This window comes from Anoplophora glabripennis, unplaced genomic scaffold (assembly GCF_000390285.2).
Source record: "Anoplophora glabripennis isolate ALB-LARVAE unplaced genomic scaffold, Agla_2.0 scaffold440, whole genome shotgun sequence".
NCBI classification, from domain to species: domain Eukaryota; kingdom Metazoa; phylum Arthropoda; class Insecta; order Coleoptera; family Cerambycidae; genus Anoplophora; species Anoplophora glabripennis.
In genome coordinates this window covers 376,182-392,579 of record NW_019416629.1, presented here as the reverse complement: position 1 = coordinate 392,579, position 16,398 = coordinate 376,182, and the positions used below count along the sequence as shown (strand labels likewise).

General features: G+C 32.9%; 2 protein-coding genes across 3 annotated transcripts in view; both read right to left on the bottom strand.

Annotated features, from left to right (window-relative positions):
- Window positions 1–11,317, bottom strand: part of LOC108909354 (tyrosine-protein phosphatase non-receptor type 14) — a 28,677-nt gene extending 17,360 nt beyond the window's left edge. For both annotated transcript variants that reach the window (XM_023455122.1, XM_018713672.1), the window contains exons 1-6: window positions 11,226–11,317; window positions 10,645–11,017; window positions 9,424–9,592; window positions 8,539–8,783; window positions 6,182–6,407; window positions 4,721–5,840 (exon numbers count right to left, since the gene is read on the bottom strand). In XM_023455122.1, coding sequence (XP_023310890.1) covers window positions 4,721–5,840; window positions 6,182–6,407; window positions 8,539–8,783; window positions 9,424–9,592; window positions 10,645–10,997 — 2,113 coding nt within the window. In that variant the 5' untranslated portion in view covers window positions 10,998–11,017; window positions 11,226–11,317. The remainder of the gene's footprint in view (window positions 1–4,720; window positions 5,841–6,181; window positions 6,408–8,538; window positions 8,784–9,423; window positions 9,593–10,644; window positions 11,018–11,225) is intronic.
- Window positions 11,318–13,624: 2,307 nt separating this feature from the next.
- Window positions 13,625–15,809, bottom strand: LOC108909340 (succinate dehydrogenase cytochrome b560 subunit, mitochondrial-like). The gene is made up of 3 exons (XM_018713654.2): window positions 15,693–15,809; window positions 15,393–15,613; window positions 13,625–14,308 (listed from the first exon to the last, which is right to left on the bottom strand). Exons 1-3 carry the CDS (start codon window positions 15,707–15,709, stop codon window positions 14,022–14,024), a joined length of 525 nt encoding a protein of 174 aa, XP_018569170.1. The 5' UTR covers window positions 15,710–15,809; the 3' UTR covers window positions 13,625–14,021.
- Window positions 15,810–16,398: the final 589 nt, after the last annotated feature.

The window sequence follows — 16,398 nt, the reverse complement described above, 5'->3', positions numbered from 1 at the left end:
GTTGCAAAAGTCAGAGCACGCAATTTTATTTTTTGGATGTCAAGAGGAAGTTAGTGTAAAGTTAAATCCATGTTTGTGGGGTCGCAACCCTTGAGCGTCGGCCGCCATCTTGTAAAAAGGGCTGCGAATGGTTTTTATACTACTACTTACTATATCGGGCAAACTATTCGTCGCACAGAAAATTTGTAAATACATTTTTTGTTGCAAATTAAATTCTCTACAAATTTGGTTCCGTAACTTTTAGTCGTAGAACCAAAAATAACAAAGTTATTAACGAAAATAGATAAAAATTTGGGAAGAAATTTTCTTTTGGTCGTTATAACTTTTTTTCTGGTCATTTTACAAAAAAATTACATCAGAGCATTTTGATAGAGGGGTTTTCAAGGAATAATTTCCATTACAAACTTTTTTCAAATTTTATTTATTTATTAGGGTTTTACAGCGATGCGAAACTTACACTATTCTCCAGTACTAGTAAGTATACATTAATATGAATGATTAGGCATAGGAGGTGTCCTTCAAAGTTTTCTTCCAGTTGTGCTACCACGTGCGTGCGTGACGTATTTAATTGTGAAAAGTATTTTGAGTTTTGTGGACACTATTTTGAATTTTGTGGACAAGAGGTGGGTTTCAGTGTCGACCAAGCAGAATCAGATGCAGATACCCTCATCGTTCGCTCCGCTCTTGCTGCATCCCAATCGTTCGACTCAGTCACTATTGTCGCCGAAGATATCGACATTCTTGTCTTGCTCACGGCATTTGGAAGAACACATTCAAATGTATTTTTTTAAACCATCAAAAGGACGTACAGCCGAACAATTATATTGTCCGTCAAGTTTTATGTACGGAGACGTCATTGTGGATAATCTGTTGTTTCTCCATGCCTTCTCAGGATGTGACACGACTTCAGCAGCTTACAACATCGGTAAAATGAAATTTCTCACAACCCTGGAGACACGTCCTGAGTTAGCTAGTGGAACAGCGTTATTCCTCAATGAGAGAGTCGACCCTACTTTGCTCACTGCCGTTGGCGAACGTTTTTTCATCTCTTTATATGGTGGCAATAAAGATGATGATTCTCTGGACAGTCTTAGATATAAACGATTCGCCAAGTCAGTGACAAAGAATACATTTAATTTGTCTTCACTTCCTCCAACACAAGACACAGCCCGCTTGCACAGCCTCCGAGTCTATCATCAGGTCCAGTCGTGGCTCGGGAATTACAACGACCCTCAAGACTGGGGCTGGAAAAAGTATGGACAAATATTGATGCCTATTCAAAGTTCAAAACCTCCAGCACCCCCTGAACTTCTAAAGTTGATATTCTGCCGATGCAAAGGAAACTGTGGAGCAATGTGTGGATGTCAGAAGGCAGGCCTCAAATGTTCTGCAGTGTGCCTGAATTGTTCTGGGGAGACATGCAGCAACATAATGGAGATATCATAATTGATCGAGGAAAATGATTTTGAAGATGAATTGCCAACAATGACGCCACTTTATACTCCATCCTTCCTCGACAATTCAATATCGGAAGCTCCACCAAATCCTGAGTCGCAGCCTGGCATATCAAAGAGACTGAGGACACAGTAGATTGGGAAATACATACTAGGGATACAACGTAAAAAAAACGCGCCACCAGACTCTACCCCGTAGGGGGTGGGGAAAAGAGTCAATAACTAATTAACAACACTGCAATATAAATCATTAAAATGTTTCTTATAAAAATAATGGAAAGATGAGAGAAAACTATGCCTAATCATTCATATTAATGTATACTTACTAGGGCTGGAGAATAGTGTAAGTTTCGCATCGCTGTAAAACCGTAATTAAAAAATAAAATTTAAAAAAAGTTTGTAATGGAAATTATTCCTTGAAAACCCCTTTATCAAAATGCTCTGATGTAATTTTTTTGTAAAATGACCAGAAAAAAAGTTATAACGACCAAAAGAAAATTTCTTCCCAAATTTTTATCTGTTTTCGTTAATAACTTTGCTGTTTTTGGTTCTACGACTAAAAGTTCCGGTACTAAATTTGTAGAGAATTTAATTTGGAACAAGAAATGTCTTTACAAATTTTCTGTGCGAGGAACAGTTTGCCCGATATAGGAAGTAGTAGTATAAAAACCATTTGCAGCCCTTTTTACAAGATGGCGGCCGACGCTCAAGGGTTGCGAGCCCACAAACATGGATTTAACTTTACACTAACCCCCTCTTGACATCCAAAAAATAAAATTGCGTGCTCTGACTTTTGCACGCTAAGCCCAAAAAAATGTAACATTTCAATGGACTAACTGCAGAATAAACAAAGGGGGATTTGAATATAAAAGAAAATTATGTTTATACAATTGTAAACATTAAAATTTGCAATTATCTTCATAATCATAAGATAAAAATTGTAAAATTTAAAAGCACTAATAACTTTAATTTCTTGAAAAATGTGGCCAAAACACTAAAAGTGTAGCTTTTCAGAAATGATTAATGTTTTCAATGTGGAATAAGACAACCTTTCTATAACTTGAAGTTTTTTTTTTCTAATTTTCTTAAAGTACAATATGTCAAGAATATTCTGTGAAAATTTCAAAGAAATCCGATAAATAGTTTTAAGGACATCCTACAATAACTGTAGGGCCCTTTTAGAGTGAATCTCATAGGGGATGACAATATCACGGACCGGTGTATACAGCTCGCAAACCAAAGTGCAAATGAAAACTCTCTAGATGGTAGAATGATACATAGACAACAAATTGATGTTTTGGAAGCTGGTACATCGGTAGAAAGCCTATTACGTATATTACACAGTAGTGAGAAACTTTTAATGCGTTCCTTTCAAAACATTTTCATATACAGTGGCCACTATATTTTAAAAACCACTCGATGTTTTTAGACGGAATTTATAAACATACTCTACGCATTAAAAACTTGTGCCTGAGGGATTTTTTTTTAAAACAAAACTTCAATTTTTTATAAACAATTAATGAGCAATTTTTCCCTTAAAATTCAAAAAAAATATTCGAAGTCGCCATTTTGCTAAACTTTCAAAAAAGAAATACTTTCGATCGAGTACAAGATTATTAAACTAAAATTTTTTTTTGCATTATTATCCGATCAACTACTAGGCACTTTTGTTAAGTGCTGATAAATTGGTCCAAAACTAACATGTAGTATATACAGTGATTCACAACTTATCCAAAAAAATTTGGGAATAGATGCGGCATGAGAAATGGAGTAAATATCGCAAAAAATCTCTTGTAAAATCCTTATAATTTCCAAGAAAAAAATTATTCAAGTTGTAGCACTTTCAACCATTACATAGCTGGACAACTGTAGTCTCTAGCATCACTCGCAATACACGTGGAGAGCCACGTGGCCTCAGCGACTCCGGATACTGAAATACGATTTTACAATCGTCGTTGCGATAGTGTTTACAAAAGTTTTTTAGTAGTCAGTGTCAAAAATAGCTTGGGTGTATAGTAATTCGGAGTTGATGAATATCATTTTAATTTAAGGTGAAGCAAGACAACATTTATATTATGGTGAAGCATTTGTGTTACGGTGAAGCAAGACAAGGTGTTAATTCGTGCAAACTGAGTAAGAAGGACTCAAATGTGTTTACACGTCGGTGTACAAAATTTTGAACAGATGTTATAACATCGGGTATGTCAAATTATTTTATAATTTAAAACCACAAATTAATTTTATTAATTAATAATAACAATAGCAGCAGATGCAGTTGAGTTTGCCGATATAAAATAGGTACTATAAAATTCTATTTACTTCTTTCCTTGGGAAGTTTTTATCTGTTTTTATCACACTGCCGCCATGTCAGTCGCATTGTGCGAGGACAGGTTTTACAGTGGACCAGTTTTCAGTGCCGTGCAGAAATGTATTTTTAAATCATTTTCGAACTGCCCTTTTCGATTATTTCTTTACAAAATTGTATTTGTAAGAGTCTCCTGAATATCCAAAATTTTTTTTTTGGATTCTTAATCATCCTGTATACATATTTTTAATTTTCGTGGAAGTTACTTAAAATATAGTGTAAAAACTTGGTATTACATATTAAATAAAAAAACACTATACAATAGTTAGAAAAAAATTCTTGTAAATTAAAAAAAAAACTAAATTTTCAGAATTTGGATGATTCTTTTCTGCAAGTACAATTTTTTATCTAGCTACTGTGTCAAATTAAAGAATTCATATTTAAAATATTTATTTAATCAATAATTGCGACAGTGACGATTCCATGAAAAAATTACAATTTGTTAGGAAAATTTAGCTTTTTTTTAGTTTTAAAATGAGATTACCACACAAGATACATTGAAAATAACTCTCCAAATATTCTATTTAAAAGAAATATTTTAATATTTGGTGCAGAAATTTTTGATTTTCAAAGGGCTTCTAAAAATTGAAAAATTTCTACATCGATAATTTGTTAGACTTTAGACATTTTAAGTTTTCTAACATTTGAAAAAATATGACATTTTTTTAACTTCAACTTGTACCTCAAAAACTAGACGAACTGTGACTCACGTGCATATGAAACTATTTGCTTAAATAAAACCTGGAACACCCTGTATACATTTGGAGTAAAAAACCCGTTGATAGAAAAAATTACTTTGAAGTTAATACTGAATTTAAAAATTTCTCTTTAAAAATTAAAAATTTTCAGACACCCTGTATTACTAATAAGTCGTAACCGATAAACAAAAAAAAAATTGTACCTTGCTGCTGATTTTTGATGTTCAACTGCTGCAACTGCGACTGAACGGCATTGACCACCGTATGATTAACAACCTGGCTTATCTCCGGGGCCGAGTGGATGCTTTGGGTTCTCGCCCTAATCTCTCCTTCGTTCTGCCAAGGCAGCGGAATATTCTCGTAGATAGGCTCCGTGGAGTTGTTTAAGTGGGGATCGTGAGCAACCATGGCGTTCTGGTTACGGGTCACGACGAATCCCGTGCTCGGCAACTGATTTTCTTGCAATATTTGTTTCATGTTCGCGGGCATGCAGTAGATGATATTGCCGTGCTCGTCATACACTTTTTTTATATGCTTCGTAATGTTGGGATTCTCCACTATGACGGCCTGAGGTCGGCCTAACATGTTATTGTTGAAAATCGAGGCGAGATTTTCATAAGTGCCATGCTGAGGGGGTAGGTAACTCTGCGACCGATGTATAGGATGCGGTTGATGGTTCGAGTATAACTGGCCGTAGTGTTTCAAGTAAAAGTTGCCGGTTGAAACCAAATCGGGACTTGAGCCGCTTACTATGCTGTTTATGAAGTTGCTCTGTGGTTTACCGTGCTGCGATATCCCCGCTAGATCTGGCGTGGAGTTGGAATTGATTTTATTAGTAGGGTATGGCGGAGGAGACTTGTACATGTGTAGCATTCCGATATTATCTGTAAAATCGATTCGCCTATTCTCGTTAGCTAGAATCTGCGATTGAGTAAAAGCGGAGTTGTAAACGAGATTCTTCTGTTCGATATTATTGTGCGTGACGTCCGGATAACAGAGGTGGGCGGCGTAAGCTTCCGTCTGATGGATTTCAGGCTGTGAACTGTATAAAATGGCGTGTGTATTGTGTAATGGCTCCCTTGGCGTAATGGCACTTGATGAATTCCTATATTTTTGTTGGATTGCTGTTTCGTAGTCAGGGGCTGGTCGGTAAGAAGGTAAGAGGCTCCTGAGTGTTTCTATGTCGGTTTGTTTGTTTAAGTCGAGACACGAAGTCGACTGGGCCCTCTGACTAAGACTCTGCGTTGAGGACAACGTAGGTCTGTCCCATTGATGAGAGGAATTCGTGACGTCCTCATAACTATCCATCTGTCTCAGTTTATCCTAAAAGTTGTAAACATAATTAAAATTCAGTTAAATATAGAATGTTTTTCTTTATCTCAGAATGGAAAATTATATAATTATATCAATTACATGCCAGTAAATTTATTAATAACTGAAGAACAAAGGGCTTAGCCTCTCTTAAACACAAATATTTATCTAACAAATTTGGATACTATGCTAAAACACTGAAATATTTACAAAAGGAATTTTATCTAATCTGAAATATTTGTTAAATTGTTTAAATTGTTTTATTACGACTATTCCTAATCTTTCCATAAACAAAACAAATAAAAATAAATACATAACAACTGCAAACCGTAAGCAATGTAAATATTTCATACCTCACTCTGCTGAAATACTGGAGGTTGCGGTAATCCCTTATCAGCCTGATCCACACTATTATTCATTTCGTATTGTCGATAAAATATATGTTGAAGAACACAAAAACGCCACGCATTTTTTGCACTTTCTACATCACTGAAATGGAAGTCAACCTTCTCACTGCCTCCGACAGATTCTATCGTGAAATCTCTTTTGTGATTTATAACATTACTTATGTCAGACCAACTGAAAATAATGTATTTATTAGAAGTTACATGACAACAGAATATTATAAGGAGCAATAAGCATCCTTGTGTGTACAGAAAACTTTTTCTATCTCGAGAACAAAAAAATTGGATTGAGCATAGAGAATTGAATTTTGGAAAATTTTTTTTAATATATATTTTAAATAAACAGTAGAATTAAGTTGTTCTTCTACTTCTAGTCGATTACATTCTGATTCTAAAAAAGATGTGTCTTTTGAAAAATAATGCAGTTTTAAACAATTCTTTATTATGAGTCAAACCATAGCTAATATACAGGGTGTCCCGAAATTAGTGCAACAAAATTTGGTCACAGATTCTTAAGACAAATTTAGGGGACCCGGTTTTTCTATTTTTGCCAAGTGGCCCCCTCTTTCGGAGCCACCCGAAATCTGCCCCTAAGAATAATCTCTTTTTTATATCTCGGAACCCTGTGTACGAGAATCACTAAATTTAGTACACAGGGGTCTTATGACATGTGGAATCTGATGCTGCTATGCTTTTTGATGGGGGAGACAATTATTCGTGGGCCCCCTTGTCTTTTTTTAAAATTATTAGTTCGCTTGAGTCATTAAATTTAGAAACTTTTTTGTCTCTTGACACTTTTATCGTAAAACGCAATGTTTTCGAGAAAAATTTCAAAATGTGATCGAATGCATATCGTGATTTGCCATTTTCCTCAAAAACATTACGTTATACGAAAAAAATATCAATTCTAGATTCAATGGCTTTCTAGCTAAATTTGCGACCAAATTTCTTTGGTTCCAAAAACAAGGGGGCCCACGAAAAAGTGTCTTAAGGGGGTTCCCCGTCAAAAAGCGTAGCACTATCAGATTCCACATGTCACAAAACCCCTGTGTACCAAATTTAGTGATTCTCGTACAACAGGGTTCTGAGATTTAAGAGACTATTCTTAGGGGTAGATTTCAGGGGGCTGTAACTCCAAAAGAGGGGACCACTTGGCAAAAAGAAAAAATACAGGTCCCCTAAATTTGTCTTAAGAATCTATGACCAAATTTTGTTGCATTAATTTCGAGACACCCTGTATATTTTTTTGTTTAGTTATTGTGTTGCTCATATTATTTTTTTATATATCTTTCCATTCAGTTTGTGGTAAAATATTCAATAAAATTAAAAAAAAACAGTCTAAAAATGTTGTGAAGAGATGAATATGTAAATATAAACAATAGAGATTTCTGGTATTTCTAAAATGCGGCAAATTTCGAATCAATTTTTGTTTTCCCTGTAAATATTTGGTGTAACATTCACGATGACCACATAACATATCCTTATCATTATCAACAAAAGAGAGACGAGCCATTTCTAAAATATTAATTTTGTTAATAATATCAATTTGTTTTCTATAACTTCATTAACAAATTTGAATATAAAGCTCACATCGGGAAAATAAGGATATATACATATTATTTAAAAAAAGACAATAATTTACGAGATATATTTAAAATTACAGAACTAAATTAAATGTTAAAATATGTGTACCAAAAACTGTACCAAAAAAAGTTATTAATAAACACTATTTTTGTTAAAAAACAATAAATAAAATTGCATATATCTCACAAAGTGGTCGATTTTATGTTTTTTATTAATGTAATATACGGCCGACTAGTGCCTGTCTGAAGATGTATCGAATTTGATGAAACTTGGTGATAAGACATTTTAAGAGATGCTGAATGAGAATACGTAATCTGTTTTTTGGAAAAAAAATCGCTAATACCAATTAGCTGGTTTGACGTCAAAAAAACGTGTCCTAGTTCGCCATGTATTGCATTAATGAAAACAGCAGCATTACAGTTAGATAGTTCTTTTTATCCTAAATTCTAAAAAAAATTTTTTGAAATCGATTGAAAAATAAAAAAGCTACAGGCTTGTATCACATTTAAGCGTGACACCCTGTATATGCACAGGTGAAAAATATGCATTGGATTTATATGCATGTGGTGATCTTACATGCCATTGCATTCCCACATTAAGAATACGATGCCTTGATGAGTTAAGAGGTTACAAATTCGTTTGTTAGCTTTTAAGCTAATGCTAATGAAAGTGTACACCCGGTATGTCATAGTGAATATTAAAAAGAATGAGCAATCACTCACCCAAAATGTCTACCTTCTCGTCCTCCAGGGTAACCTATATAAACTCCCGTCAAACAGATGCTGATTAATGTATCTGTTCCCTCATTGTCCTTTACAGAATACACTTCTTGCCCGTACCCTTCTAATCTTTGACAAGCGCAAATGTAGTACTCCTCTGCCGTTCCTTGAGGCAAATTGTGTAGGGCAGCGTGTTGTCTACTTGCTGCCTCTGTTAACGTTTCTAGTAAAGACGGATCTGTAAAAGTCTGCAATAAAACTTATTTAGTTAATGTTATCTACAATTATTTAGAAACTGTTAATAAATTTTATAGGCACTGTATATATGACACATGTATCCAATTTTTAGCATCTCTTTGGTATTATTACGCAAATTAGCAATGTGAAAAAAATTTCAGAAATAACCTACTGAAACTCATAAGGATAGAAAAATACTGCACTAACGTCACTACAGTAAATTTTAAGCGAAATGGAGATTGGATATCAAAATGACACTGTTTTGAGAAAAGAGGAGTATCTCAGTCTAGGGAATAATTATGTATATATTTTTAACTGCCTTATCACGAGTGATAGAATAACAACATATGTATTATTAATGTAGTATTCATCTATATTTGTTACAAAATAGTTTACATCGTTGCAGTTACTCATATCATACTATATTGCTATTATAATCTACAGGGTGCTGCAAAATTTCAACTGATTATTAAAAAAAATTATTAAAAAAATCCACATTTTTTTCTAATTTTAACTTCGACACCCTGTATTTTGCAAGAGTTACTTAAATAAAAAATGACATAAGTCCCATTATTTTTTTTTGTGGTTAACAATTCAACCTAATTAGATATAATAAGATTAGACACAAAAGAGGTATATAGCATGACATACCTTTGGGAATAACTGAAAATCTTTCAAATAGTGAGCAGTATGTCTTTCGGCATCAAAGTTTCCGAATTCTGCTTGCATAGAATAACTAGCAAGCTCAACGGCTTGTTGCGGAGTACAAGATATCCTTCCTTCAATAACATCTTGTTTCAATTGCAAGAAGTAATGATACCTATAACAAAATAAAATAAAATAAATAACAACATAATGTTATGTATTTTTTTCCTATTATAATGATAATAATTATTGCAGAAAAACAAAATTAAGAGAACTTCTTTAGCAAAACTTGTCCTTAATAATATATCGATATATTTTATATTATCAAAATATGTACTATTATCTTAAAATGTATTTACCTATTGTCTGTGATATAAAAAATACTACCGAAATATTACTCAAGGTTGTACACCCAATTACTCTCGTCATTTCTCCCGATAAAATCTGTGAATCTAACATTAAATATTAAATGCCAATGCTGAATACAATTGGCACTTGTGATTTATATAAAACATTTATATAAATATTTCTCAGGTCCAGCTCATAGATAAAGAAAATCAATATTATAATTTACTCGTTTACTAATTATAGGAATTTTATTTATTTATTTATTTAACAGCAATGACATTCCACATATTTTTTAAATAGTTTTTAATCTTAATGGGTTGATAAATTTTATCTGATTTATTTATCATAGGCTAGGTATTCCTATAATCCTATGAAATCATAGTGCCATTTATTAGGTTTATTTAACTTATGTATCTTAAGGGTACAACCGATTTTTGTTTAATATATAATGTTTTGTTCATTTAGAATATTTATTATTTAAATAGTGTATTTTAATACGATTAAATACACTTACAACAATTTTGAATGTTATTTGCCATTTTTATTGATAAAAAAAAAATAAAAATAAATTTTATTATTTTTTCAGTTTTTTTTTAGACAAATAGTTATTATTAATTATAAGTTCTCTAACAAATGAACAATGTACTAAGACGGCATTTAACAGTTACATAATAGTTTTTCTATTAGAATGGAGCTAAAGAGAGTTAAAATTTCTTCCAGTTTTTAAACTACCGGAGTAAAAATATCAGTAAAAGTTGCTTTACGTAATCTGGGAATTAACAAACTAATACGAAGATTTAATAAATAAAAAGTTCAAATCTCGATTTTTTGAGTTGTCACTTTATGATATTAACAACAAATAAGATAAATTAGTCTTACCTTGTTACTTCATCACTAATTAGTGTAACTCCTGAAATAACATAATACATCACCCTCAAATGTACAACAAGCCCTCGGGCATATTTATCCAGTTGTCTTTTTATAGGCCTATCTAATTCCAGCCAACATAGATTACTGTCATTGTTGCGACTTACATACTGTAAGCCAAAAAATTTTGGTTGATTCAGGCTCAATTTCTGACAAACGACATCAAGGCAATCCTGGCCTGTACTTTCGGAAGAAAGTGTGCATTCTACAATTGTACCATCCAATATTTCTACAGATATTACATATAAAGATTTGGATACTACACTGTAATGTCTAGACTTTTTCAATTTGAGTTTAAAAGGCATTGTTACCAGATGTCGGTTTTCTGAAAAAAATAATAAATCTCTTCATATTATGTTACATTGGAAATATTTACAGATGAAAAGAAAATGTGCTAAATATAGATACATTTTGTGACCTAAAATTTTGTTTACCCTCTTGAGGTAAATCATAACAGCTAATGCCAAAATATGGTATGAAAAGATAAATTATATTTTGTAAAGTCTGGACTTTAATACAAAAATCATATTTACCTTTACAAAATATGTACAATATTCACAGTAGAAACTACAATACGTTCTAAAATTGGTTAAATGTTAAATATAACTTATTTATATTCAATTCACATTTTTGACAGTGACAATAAAATTTTTGTTTGATACTTTCGGCAAGGTAGGCACCTGTCGAAGGGTAAATAATTCAAAAGATATATTTAAGGTGTCGCTTTGGAAACAGGTGCAGTATCGAGGAGTAGAATGCAGTAAAGTCACAGATTGGTGATGGTGATTCAGGTGATTCCAGCATTCGCGACGCCACCTTGAGGCCAATACATGAAACGACTGTTTTGTTTGCATCGTTAGGTCGTCGTGACTGAGAACTGAGACTGAAATATTGATACTGACAAAATATTTCAGTCAACGATTGGAGGCTTTTTTTCGCGACTGAATATTGGTGAATATTTGACTTGTAGTTACTATTTCTATCTCTTTTGATCTTAATTGTCCTGTGGTAGTTTAAATCTCTTCACTCACTCATACCACACATACTACAACATACGCCTTCACTTGCGAAAAAAACCCTTAGGTTATAAAGAGGTTCTCTATTTTTTTTTAGGGGGAAATTTGTTAATTGTGAACCAATAGACTATTGTGTGTTTCATTTTTGTATTACAACATCCGACATATAATTTTTATGTTTGATACAGCATAAATAAAACAATTTACACCTAACCTTCTCGTTAAATTTAGTTCTGATGATATATAGTCACAGCAGATGTAGAGACAACTTATTTACATATTTATTTTTATTTAAATAAATTAAGTATGACCATTGAGTTTATAACCTACGCTAACATGACTGTAACAAACATCATTTATATTTCTAGATCATTACAAAATAATTATTTTTTTAGAACGTTAACACGCAAACACTATTTTTGAACTCTGTCAAGAGACAAGAGATATTTAATGTCAATTTGTCAATTACTTGTTTCAGACAAGACGATTGTGGCGCCTTCTTCAAGGTCGTAGTAATTGGATTTCGCTAATATATGGTAGCAATCCCCTCTGTTCTGAGATCACATGGATTACTAATTGCTGATTTCCAATTTTAAGGATGTATCTGCTTGCGAGAATCTTTTTCCGAATGGAATATGGGACAGGAAAATCATACATTTATAGTTAAGCCTTGATTAAGTAATCACTTGATTAGACTGCACAAATACTGATTTCCATGTCTCCTCTACTCCTACCTCCTACTACTACTATGTCAGGCAAAAGCATCAGAATCAGAACCACAAAACAGATTAGAACTACATGGAGATTGGAGGAAGCGACAAGGTAGACGAGTGACCGGAGTGACAGAGAAGAGATAGTTTGGTCACAGAATAGAATAAATTCTATTCTGTGGTTTAGATACTTTCTCTCTCGCGCAGACACGTGATTGGCTAACGCAACTGCCTCCGCCCTTTAGCAGAAAAGTCATTTCCCCACACTTCCTTAACGAGAAAGAGAGAATGAGTACCCATAAACTCTCGCCTTTCTTGTCAACAGCGTCTGCACTTTTTAAATAATGTCTACAATCTGTGATCAAACATTATAAGAAGACATAATTCGGCTTGATGAACTATGACTGTAGCCAGCTACACCAATTTTCACCAATCAACGACTTGCACTTGTACTTCCCTATTGTTCTCCTTACTGTCGCTAGTTTCTATCTTGCGAACAGGGAGACTAGATACCATGCTTGCGAAGTTCAAATTTTCTAACTACACGCGACACTTTCCTAATTTATATATACCTATTGTAAGATTTATAAGTATATATTTAGGTTTAACTGTTTTGTTACTTTTGTTGTGTTTAGTTTATGGACAGACCTGACCTTTTTTTTTGAAAATGAATAATAATAACGATATGAATGCAAAGTGGTTACATTATTACACGAAAGTGGATATGTTCTACAATTGAAAGCAATTGATCAAATGCTTCAGGGCCCATATGAAAAACGTTATGTTTATTTTTTTCATTTAAACGCATTACCTTTCGTTTATTGTTTTTATTCCCAGCATCAGTGTTCTCTTAATTCTGGTCTAAATAACCGTCTACCAAAATACTACAATTCCTAGAAATGAAATGTATATGAATTACCTGTATTAAAAAAATCAATGTAACTTTCAATGTGTGGATTCCGTAGAGCCAATAAGAGATTTGGATTTTTTAAACAGGCCAATAGTAATACATAAACAAACTCGTTTTTTTTACAAAATTCTTTTCTATTCTATTCTTTTTATTAAAAATTAATTAACTTCTAACTAAACTAAATAGGGTACGGGAAATAAGTGTTTCAATTTTCAGATTAAGCCACAGTTTCGATTTTATTTAAAATCTTCGAAAAATAATAATAAAAAGATAAATAAAGTGTGTTATATCACTTTGAAAAACATTAAAATAATAAGTATTTAAAACATCATAAAAAAAAAAAACATTAAAATTATTATAATCTGGAGCTGCCACTTTGTGGTAAGACAAAAAGTGAATTAAAAAAAAAGCAAAACGTTTACAAGAAATTGTTAATATACTAGATTATCATTTGATTGCCACACACAAGGCGATTGATTTGCCTCAAAGCAAAGTTAATTTGGTTGTCTCAAAAGACTCCAGTTTAACCATCTAGTAAATACAGAAATGAGTACCTACTTATCTTAATATTATGATGTTCCAAATATCACTCATTTCTAAACATGAATATAAAATAAAAAATGTATTGTTTCTAGAAAGTAAATTAAAATAGGTATGTAAAATTATAAATCAACAAAAGAAATGTATAGTTAATTACATAACAGAAAGTGCAACAGCCGATGAAAAGGCCAGAACCAACATTACATATCCTGTAATGTATACTTCTCTGAGTGTGAGGAATTTACCAGTGTCCCACAAAAGGTGTCTAATTCCATTCCAGAAATGGTAGGTTAAGGGAAACGCTAAAAGAAATTTAAGAGAAGAAATGCAAGCTGTACCCAACTGAGCACTTTGTAGTTCTTCAATGTAATGTGGAATAGACTCTGGGAGAACAACAGCACCCAGTCCAAGAGCAATAGCATAGCCAGAAAGTGCCATACCTAAAAAGGTGTAAAAATTTTTTATACGACAGTATGATAGGGATACCTACACTATACTAACATTAAAAAAAAGGTGGTCTCTTGAAATATCTTCCGAACAAATGAAAATATAGTAATGAAATATTGTGCACACAATACATAAATAAAATTGCCTTCAAAATGAAAAAATTAAATTAAATATGCAGGTTACTTTTTGTAAAAAGTTGTTACAGAGAAAAAATATTGTTTTGATGTTTGAAATATAATTTTTTTATGATTATGGCTTAAATTAACAATTTGTAAAAATTATACATTTAGGTAAATGCATGATTGGTCAACACTAAAATACCGAGTTTCAAATTAATTGCTCACAAATTACTTAAATAATAGAGAGATCCGGGCGAGGAAAGATAATACACTCATACCTATCTAGTTCCCTCCTTACAATTTTAATAATTGTATCTAAATGTATCATCAGTACAACTTGCTAATTTATACCAAAACAGTAAAAGCAATGCAAAAATGTCAAGAAGTCATTTTCATTTAAACCAAAATTTGCATTTCAAGAATGAATTTTTTTTCAGCAGGATGCTTTAATTTTTTATGAAAATGTAACCAAAAATTTTCGTCTTTAATAATAATGTTTTAGTTACAGGTATATATCTACATGTGTCATTTTGAAAACAAAATTATAGACTTTCAAAACATTAACATGAAAGGTAAGAAGTGTATTTAACTGCTTTTTACTCTCGAGTTTTGAAAGTTGGAAAAAATAAGTTTCTTAAAAACCCCCCCCCCGAGTGAGCATTTTGTAGTGCAGGGGTTCATTTATTAATTAAAAAAAGTATATTAAATTTACAGTATGGCATAATAAAAACAAAAGAAAAATTTCCATGGCTCCTACAATCTATAACCCCTTTCCTACATTTGTTCGGACTTCAATTTTTTTTATCTGCAAAATTTCAACTGAGTAGAATTGCTGTACAAAACACTAGCTTACATTTTCAGTAATTAAATCGTTTAAAATAACAATTGCAAAACTAGTATTAGCAGCAGCCATTTTAGATTTACTGCAAATTCTTTACATGTTAAAAGGGTTATACACCTGTAAATCTGTGGGTAATTGACAATACACTTGTTAGTTGAGGAGCAAAAATAGTCAGGTGTGGGGACAGAGGCCTCTTCAATCTCATATTCTTTTCATCGTAACTTTCATCTCGTTCAGAGGTAGCTGGTTGAGCTTGTAAAGCTACAGTGCGTACAAAGCTATATAAACCTGTTTTTTCAGCATTTAAAATTTGGGATCCAAATCTTTTACTAGCTAACCTAAAATATATAATAAAATGAATTGTTTTTTTTTACATTTATGTCTTCAGTAATTTTTTTTTTATAAAACTATCATTACCTAAAAATCAGTGCCATATTCACCACCACAAAATTATTTATTGTAAATATATAATTTTTCAACCGATTAGTAAGTTTTAAAGATCGCTAAGGCAGCGTTTACATAGAGTCGGACTTCTACACTCCACAATGGAGTAAGAGTAAGGAGTTGGAGCCTTAATCTTAAGATTATCAAACTAAGGTTCTAGAGCGAGCACGTTTGAATGAAGGACTTTTCGTTTATTATTATAAATTACAATAACATTTGTTTATAAAAGTAGAGCAAACGCGTAAACGTAGTAAATTGGAGCTTTTAAACATTTCTCTGTGTAGATAACGTTGTTTTTTTTTTAGTTATATATTGTTTAATCGCGCCACGTGCGCGCGCCATTATTCCATGGCTAGAAATTGGCCTCAATGATTTGGGATCGAGGGGGATTATCTCTCTTTATCCTGCCTCATCTCGTGTAGGCCTGGACAGCCTTCGTAGGTGGGCCCCATCCGTTGTCTACCCCGACCGCAAATGCGGCCGGTGTAGGCGCTTTGTGGGACCTCCTTTTGTCCTGGCTGGGCCCCGCCGGCTAGGGCCCTTTCTTCTGGCGCTCTTCTTGCTTCGCCGGCTCGTCTGTGTAAACCCCGGGGGTAGTGTCATGTTTATGTGTGGTATGGTTGGGTAGGGTAGTGCGGCTATGCAGCCTGGGATGCGCTTTGCTAAGGTGGCCCTTAGG